General features: G+C 70.2%; 1 protein-coding gene across 2 annotated transcripts in view; it reads left to right on the forward strand.

Moving 5' to 3' along the window:
• NFATC1 (nuclear factor of activated T cells 1) overlaps window positions 1–6,317 on the forward strand; it is a gene marked incomplete at both ends in the record, with an annotated part of 48,148 nt that extends 41,831 nt beyond the window's left edge. For both annotated transcript variants that reach the window (XM_084252912.1, XM_084252913.1), the window contains one exon: window positions 6,268–6,317. In XM_084252912.1, coding sequence (XP_084109038.1) covers window positions 6,268–6,317 — 50 coding nt within the window. The remainder of the gene's footprint in view (window positions 1–6,267) is intronic.
• Window positions 6,318–8,614: the final 2,297 nt, after the last annotated feature.

The following is an 8,614-nucleotide window of genomic DNA, read 5'->3' on the forward strand; positions in this document are numbered from 1 at the left end:
TGGGATGCCGTTTGCCCTCAGCAAACCCCTTGGCCTCAGTCTTGGTCCTTTTTCTCTTTCTCTTTTTTATGCACACAAGAGCTGGGGTGCAGGCCAGAAGTGTGGGGGTGAGAGGACTCACCAGACACAGAGTGGGGAGCAGAACAGGCGGATCCACTGAAATCCACTGCTGAGGGGAGCAGCGGGGAGGCAGGAGGGGTCTGCTGCGCCCTGTGGGGAGCTCCCTGGCGGCCGCCACCGGGCTCGTGCTGCAGAGGCTGCGGACAGCTTCTCAGGCTAAGACCAACCCCTGCGCCCCCAGGGAGGCCCCTTTTTCTTTTTTTTTTTAAGTTAAAGGAACTTTAAAAATCTCATCTTTTCAACTCAGGTAATTGCACTTGAATAGGAATTTCATGATTGGGGGGTAGATTCTCGAGCAGCACAGAGCCAGCCCTGGGCAGATGCTCCGTGGGCAGGACGGCGGGGAGAGCCTGGCCGGAGATAAAAATAGGTCAGCCAGGCGGCCGCAGCCGAGGCTCCCGGCGGGACCCCCTCGTCCACGGCCGCTCCCCGCGACAGGGAGTTTCCACGCCGGCGTCCCCGTTACTTGGAGGATTCGGGCTAAATAAGGAAGCAGGCACTTAAGGTAGGAAAATTATTCTGTTTTAATGGCTGATGGTCCCGTGCTCGCTGCACCCACTTCCCGTCGGGAGGGTCATGTTTTATTAAAGCCGTGGCTTATTGTCACTCGCCGTCCCGCGCGCTCCTTCCAGAAATAGCAGGCCCCCGGGCAGTGGCTTATTATGATTAAAAAGGCAAAAATAAGTGAAGGCTGAAATAGATCCAGGACACCTGAGAACTTACTTTTTAACGAAACTTGAGAAACTATTATTTTCCACTTCACAAAACACAGAAAAGCCACAAAAGGGTGGCCACGCCGTCGTCCAGGCGACGGGCAAGGCGGTCAGAGCTGCCCCTCCGGTGCCTCCCGGCCCCGGGGAGGTGGACAGGCCGGCCTGCGGGCCCCGCCGTGGCCATCGGCCGGCTCAGAGCGGGCGCAAGTGGCAGGCCCCGAGCTCCGCTCACCCCAGCATGACAGCCGAGCCGGGGCCACGTCTGAACAGCCGTGTCAAGCGGAAAACTCAGAGGCTGAGCTCAGCAATAACGAAACCGTGCACGCGGCAGCCCCTGCCCGGGAAAGCAGAGTCCCCGGGGCTGCCGCCCACGCCCGGGCCCATGGCAGGTTGGGCAGGAACCTGGGCCTCCTGAGGAGCCAGCCCTGAAGGGCAGACTTTCAGGGAGCTGTCGGGGGTCCCTGCACCCCGGTTACCACCCTCCCAGGCGACACCAGCACAAGTGCCTTCTTAAGTGACCTTTCAGCTACGAGGCTGGGAGGATGCGCTTCCTGTTTTGACTTGCTCGTCACGGAGCTGCCTGGCTTTCCCTAAGAAGTGAGAATTTCCCGATAACTGGCCCCGTCTCACCCCGGGGCGGCGGGCGAGGGTGACCCCGGGGGGCCTCCTGGCCTCTGTCTGAGCACAGGGCCGGCAGCTGCAGGGACAGGAAAGGCCAGGACCGACCCCCTGGGGGGCCTGCTGAGTTGGTGGGTGAAACCCGATTTTAACAAGTCCAGACCGGCCGGTTCTCCTGTGGCCCTAAGACGCGGCCAACGAGGCCGCCTGTGGAGTTGGGCCGACGCGCTCCCGTGAGAAGCCAGAGCAGGTCACTGGCCTGGCAGGCCCTCGTGGGCTTCCACCGAGCTTTATCCTAAAGCGGGGGCCACAGCCACCCCACCAACCGCAGCCCAAGTCCACCTCCTGAAGCTGGGGCCAGCCGGCTCCCGACAGGGCCAGCAGCGTCACCCAGACGTCCGGTCGAGGTCCCTGTGCAGGAGCTGGGGCACAGCTGGCAGGCCTGTGGGAGCCCCGTGTTGTCAGGGAGCCCCGACTTGGCGTGAGGTGCACACGGGTGGCGTTGGCTCCTGACAGCCAGGCCTGTCCCCCCAGCTTCCCTGGCCCACAGCCCTGCCCCCGGCCCCAGCGTCAGGACAGCAGGCGCCCAGCTCCTGAGGGGACGAAGCCCCGGCGTGTGAGGGACAGTGCCGCGGGCTGGCCGGCCAGACACACCGGGGCCACCTCCTGCTCTCCCCGGGAGGCGGAGGCCGCTGGGCCCCGCTGGGCAGCGTCCCGGGGCCGGGGGGCCCAGCCTGTACCCACCGCCGGCGCAGACCCCAGCGGGCGTCCTGGGAGAGGGTCTTGGGCATCTTGGGCCCGGGGCCCCTCCTACTGGCCCTGCTGTCCCGTTGGTGGCGACTAGGAGGACGTGGTGTGCGGTGCAGGTGCCGGGGCGCCGCCAGGAGGTGGGGGGCCCCGCCGTTGACGCCCAGATAGCGGGACCTTCCTGCCCTTGCTGGGCCTGGGGGTGTTTGCACTGTGACCGCAGCTCGGGGCGTCCTGGGATCTGAGGGACGCAGCTGTCCGGCCTGGGCTTGCCTCCGCGTCACCTTCCCCTCGGCCGAGTGATACTGGTGTCGCCGCCCAGGCCTTGTCCGCGCCCACCCAGACTCGGGCTGTCGCCGCGCAGGCGGGAGGAAGTGGGGCGACGACAGGCCTGGGCCGGGAGATAATGTCAGTGACAGTGAGGGGCTGCGAGGTGGGGGGCGGGGCTTGGAGCTGGGGGGCAGGGGCGCAGAGGCGGGGGGGCAGGGGCAGAGCTCAGACAGGGGTCTCTGGGGGCGGGGGGCGGGGGACGTGGAGCTGGGGGCCAGGGGCAAGGAGCTTGGGGGCGGGAGGGGGGGCGGAGCTCAGGCAGGGGTCTCTGGGGGCCGGGCGGGCTGCCAGGGGTCCTGGAACAGGAGCGGCCTGGCTGGCGTGGGCAGCAGACCCCCGGGTGTCAGGCCGTACGACCGTGTCCGTCCCGAGGGCCCTCCGGCCACCCGGCCTTCTGCAGACGTGGGGATGGCACAGGCCCCGCCGCGGGCCTCTGAGCTGGGACGTGGCCCGACGTGGTGCTGGACGGGGGCGCCGGGGTCTGCGAAGCCAGAGCTGCTCCGTGTGCACCCCGAGTCCCGGCATCAGGGTGACGTTTCTGGCCCGAGTGTCGGTTCAGACGGTCCCTTGGCCCCCTGCCTCTCCCCTTCCCCCAAAAAGGTGGGCACCGAAGCCGGCCCCGGAATGGCCGAGCCGCGGGTCTCAGCCCGGGCGTGTGTCAGGGCCACGGAGAGAGACCGTGGCGCGGGGATGGCAGCGCGGGCGGCACGTCCCGGTGCTGCCCCAGCCCTCGGCGACGTCCTGCCGGCGTGGAGCACACAGGGTCGGGAGTGGGGTGTGCGGGGCCGGCTGGGTTCCGGCACCTGCCCGGGCGCCCGCCCGGCCTCTCGGGCCTCCCCGCACACGAGGCCCCGCAGCCTCCCTCCGCGTCCTCTGCGCGCAGGCGAGAAACGCGGCGAACGCTGAACCGAGAGAGGCCCCTTGACGAGGGCAGAGGCGCTGGCCCCGGGCTCCGGAGCCCGTCAGAGGCGCGGTCGCACTCAGCCACCGGGACGCAGAGGGCCCCGCACAGGGCCTCCAGCCCGAGCCCCACCCCGCGCCCGCGGCGGACCCCCGGGAGCGGCCGCGCGCCCCGCTCTCCTGGCCGCGGCGGGAGGAGGTGTCCGGCGGGCATCGCGCATGTGAGCGGGGCGCGCTCCCTGGGCTGGGGGCGCCAAGGGCTCAGCACCCCAGATTCAAACCATAGGTTTAGGGGGAAAACACAAGTTTCCACCTGAGGAGCGTTTTAGAGAAAATGAGCTATCGGGGAAACCCGCAGGGCGGCCGCGGCGCCCACACCCCGCGGGCAGCTGACGGCCGAGCTTCCTCTTTCGGCTGCGCCACCGCGGTCACATGTCACCTGCAGTTCAGAGGCCTCGGGGAGGACGCGGCTGGGCCGGTGGAAAAGCTGATGAGGAAGGTGGAAACTGTCAGTGGAGACAACAGGCCGCAGGGCCGTGGGCGTCGCCCACGCAGCACAGCAGGGAGCCGGGGGGCCGTGTGACCTCACGGAAGAGGAAGGAAGGGCGGCCTGCGGGAGGGACGCCCCGCCAGCCCCGCCGGGCGCCCCGAGGGCGGGTGCGGGGAGCCCCAGGTGGCAGTGGCGGGGCAGGGCCGCGCCCAGGTGCCAGGCCAGGTGGCTGGAGCGGCCTGTGGCCACAGCGTCCGCCAGCAGGGCGCACAGGGGCAGGCCCGAGGCGCCCGCCACAGGGCACCGGCCTGGCGTGGGGGCCCAGCTGTCCACCGTGCCAGTGGGGCCGCGGGCAGGGTCAGCCGGTCCCAGGGGAGCCAGGCAGGCCTGGTGGTCAGGACATGCTGAGTGATTTCAGCGCCGCCCACGGCCCCTGGTTCAGGTGACGCGGGGGTGGGGGCAGGGTGGGGGGCCCACCGCCAGGCTCCTTCCCCTTATCTCCTCAAACAGATGTTGTTTTTCCTGTGGTCGGCGGGACCGAGGAGCCGGGCCTCAGCCGCCCTGACGGCCTCCCCTGCTCCCGGCCGCTGGCCCGGGCAGCCCGCCCCAGAGCCCCCCGCCCTGGCCCAGCACTGCTGTCCCCCGGGCCCAGCACCCCTGCCGTCCCCCGACTGCCCTGCGAACCCAGGGCCCCGCCCTCCCCTGCACTGCCCCGGGCCCCCCACTGTCCCCCCAGGCCCGTTGGTGTTACCCTCACCCTCTCCACCCCCCGCTGGCTGTGGCCGCGCTGGCCTGAGACCCGTCGCGTCAGGGAGGACAGACCGACTCGGCCTCGCGCCCGCGGGACGGGGCAGACGAGCTCCGGCGGAAGCACCTTCCGTGACACCCTCCCGATGGAGGTGCCCCGGGCTTGAGGGTCGGGGCTGACCAGCACCTTCCCACACAGCTGGGCCCGTGGGGGCAGGTGGCATGGAGGCCGCCCGTGAGCGGATGGCCAGGCCGGGCAGGGGCGGCCCCAGGACAGGCTCTGCTCCCGGGCATGTGGTCCTGCACTGGCCGCCGCTCCGCTCCCTAAGAAAATGCCCTGAAGGACTCAGGGTTGGTGACTGTTCGCTGCCCATACTGGACACACGGGAGGATGGGGGCGCGGCCGTGTCTGCTGTGTCCCGGAGCTTGGCCTTGGGGTCCCAGCCGTGCGGCAGCCTGCGGTCCGTGCAGAGACGGCCAGAGTCCAGCTGCCGGGCCCGGAGGGTCTGCAGAGGGCTCAGGGCCCCGGGGCCGCCAGGACCGCCCCGAGTGTTGTGGGGACGCTGCGGCTGCAGCGGGGCTACCGGCCACACCCCCGGGGCTGTGCTCCTGGGCCAGCCACACCCAGGCCGCCCCCCTCCACCCGCCCCAGCTGGGCGCCCCTCCTGTGCCCTCCCCAGGAAGAGGGTCCCTCCCCAGGGCCAGGAGGCTGCTCGCCAGGGGTGGGGCCTCCCTGCATCCCCAGGGGCCCAGGTGTGTCCTCCATGGGCGGCTGACGTGGGCCCGCGGTGCCACCGCAGGCAGCCGGAGGGCAGGACGGGTGCAGGTCACGGCCCAGGCCCCTCTCGCCCGTGACACAGTTCCTGGACCCCCACCGCGCTGCTGCTGTTACGTTCCTCACGGCTGGGGGAGGGGTGCCAGGGAGCTCCGGGAAGGGAGCGGGCGATGAAAGGCTCGCCGCGGCCACTGCAGGAAGCGGCCCCTGGGCCTCCACGGCCTCTGCAGAAGCCTGGCCCCGGTCTGGACGGGGGCGCGGCCCTGGGCAGCGGGCACTGAGCTCCGTGACGCGCATGCACGGCCCCCGCTGTGTCAGGACCGGCGGGGCAGCTCCAGCGACACTTCCCCTATCTGGGCGCGATCGGGATCAGGTGGGGCGGGAGGTGCGAGCAGCTGGCTGGCGGCGGCCTCGCCAGCTTGGCTCACTTCCTCCCTGGCTGCCAAAAATCACAGGCTGACGGTGGACACAGGCAGGGCCCCAGACAAAGGGGGCTCGGGACGCCCGGCGGCCTCCTCCGCCGCCAAGGCTGGCTGCCGGGCGGGGCCCACAGACCTCTCCAGTTGCCGGCGCCGGCGAGCAGGCGTGGGGCCTGGGTGTGCGCCCACCGGGCGGCTCCCGGGCAGCACCCTGGAGGCTTCTTGCCACCGGCCCCTGGACTGCAGCCGGGCCCCTGGGCCGCGGGCGCTGCTGGCTGGGGCGCCTCCAGGGGCAGCGGAGCCCCCCACGCGTGAGGGTTCTCGTGGAGGGCCCTGGGGCCCGCGGTGCTGGCCGCTCCTGCCGCGCGCCTCTTCTCCCCCTGACGCTGTCCCTTTCCTTCCTTACAGTAAACGAGATAATACGCAACGACCTCTCCAGCGCGCACGTCCACTCGTAGCGGGCGCGGCGGGCTCGCTGGGACGCTGCAAGGCGCGGGTCGGCGGGGACAGCACGGACTTCGCGGCTCCGCCCAGCACGGGTCCCCTGAGGCCGCGGCGGTGACGGCCCGCGCCCCGCAGAGAAGCCGCTCCCGAGCAGGGGCCGCACCCCACGGCCCCCCGACCTCGCAAGGAAAGTTCATCTCAAGAAAGAAGTGAGAGGGGAGGGGAGGGCCCGCGAGGCCGGCCCCCCCGCCCCCCACCCGCCCGGACGCCGGCCTGGACGCCAGTGCCTTACTTTGCGGACCAAGCTCCGCCCGCGCGGCCGCCCGTGCTCCCAGGAGCACACGCTGTAAAAACACTTCCTCGCCAGGTTTGCTCCCTTTGCCGGCCAGGAGGGCGCTTGCCAGCTCTGCGTCCCGAGAACACTCCATGGGTTTCCTGCTGTTGGATTTCCCGATGTCACACAATCCTGTTGCCTCACTCGGGGCGCCCCAGGAGCCGTCGCCTCTGCTCTCCCGACGCCCTCCGCCCATGTGGCCGGGCCGGGGCCTCCGTGCTGTGCTTCCGCGCCGAGGAGCGAGGTCCCCGGGCAAGAAGGGAGCCCGCCGGGCCAGGCGCGCCTTGCGTGCACTTAGCCCCGCACTTATGATAACGATGGACACAGGCGGGGCCCCCGCGGCCCGGCAGCCCGGCGGGCGCGCGGCAGCGGGGCCCGCTCTCCGTATCAGAGCGGCCGTCCCCGGCGCCGAGCTGGCTCCCCGGCCCCGGCGGTGCGCGCCCACCCCGGCGGGGGCACCTGAAGACCCCGCGGCGACCAGGCGCGCTGGAAAGTGACTGTAATGACATCACAAAGGACTGTAATGTATTTGTTCAGCTACAAGATTATTTCACCGAAGCCTTATTCCTGCTTCGTGTGAGAAAACGGTCACCAGAATCCATGTTCTGACGCGCAGGACCGACGTGCCTGCCGGTCGCCGTAGCGGGTATGTCAGTGCTGGCTTTGCTGATGCGTTTCGCGCTCTTAACCGCTCCCTCCTCCCCGCACTGGCGTGACTGGGTCACACAAGCGAGAAGCGCGGCTTCACGGGAGCGCGTCGTCCCGGGAGCAGAGACTTCGGAGCGGCCGCCCCACGGACGACCGCGGGGCGCGGGGCCGGAGAGCCCGAGGCGCGTGGCCGCTCTCCTGTGCGATGCTTCCCCCTTCCCTCGCCGCAGCTGGCCTCGCCCCGGCGGGACGCGCCTGCCGGGGGCCGCCATCCCTGTAGTCAGACGGTCGCCCCAATAAAGCACGAGCTTTCGCCGGGCGGCCGTGTGCGGCTCGTTCCTTGCGCCTGGGGCCCGCGAGCCGCCGCGGGCTCCGGCCCCTCCTCCCCCACGCACACGGCCCTGTGCTCTGCCTGCGCGTCCCTCTCGCTCCTCGCCCGACCCCGTGAGGCATCACATGTGACTCGTGACGGGCGTGAGCCCCACCCCAGGACTCGCCGCTCGGGGGTGTCGGGAGTCCTGTTGCTCTTTGCTGCAGGGAGCCGCACCCCGCTGGGTCCTCCGTGGGGCCCCCAGGAGCCATTCGAGGCGGAGGAGCCCAGCAGAGGGGCCTGGCAGCCGCCGGGGCCGGGGAGGGCGCGAGGCCCAGAGCCGGGGGAGGCGCAGGATGGACCCGCTGCCGGAACGAGCCCCTCGCGGGCTGCTGTCGGGGCACCGGGTGCTGTGGGAGCTTGGGGGGCAGCCCTGAGGTGGGGAGCGGAGATGGGGCCACCGCAGCGAGCCCCATCCTCGCGGATCAGCCGGCCACGCCCGGGAGTGATGCCCACACGCGGCAGAGCCCGTCCCTCGAGGGACCGCAGGACGCCCCGCCCGCCCCGGGGGCTCTCCTGTGCCGCAAAGGGGCTGGGGGGACTCTGCCGGGGGAGCCCCAGGACCCGCTCCCCAGGCCCCCCGCCCCCCACGCCGACAATGGGGACGCGAGCCCGACAGGAGCCGTCCGGGCCCCAGGGACGCCCTTGGGCCCCAGGGAACGGGGCTCATCTCCCCAAAGAATACACTGAAACAGAGGTTCCGCCACCACTTTTCCCAAACACCCCCGTCCTAACGATGGAATTTTATATCCCAGAAATGAAAGTGTACGTTTATAACATGATGGACGTTTCCCGAAAGGAGCCCCGGCTTCTGACTCGCCTGCGACTCGCCTGCTGCCTGGTTTCCCTCGCCCTTAGGTTGATTTTGAGTAACAAGGAAAATGCACCCCAGGCTATTTCTGGAGGAGGTTTTGCCTGTCAGGATAGCTCACTGGGACCAGACCCACCTCGTTCTACAG

Source organism: Talpa europaea (assembly GCF_964194135.1).
Source record: "Talpa europaea genome assembly, chromosome: 13".
Classification (NCBI taxonomy): domain Eukaryota; kingdom Metazoa; phylum Chordata; class Mammalia; order Eulipotyphla; family Talpidae; genus Talpa; species Talpa europaea.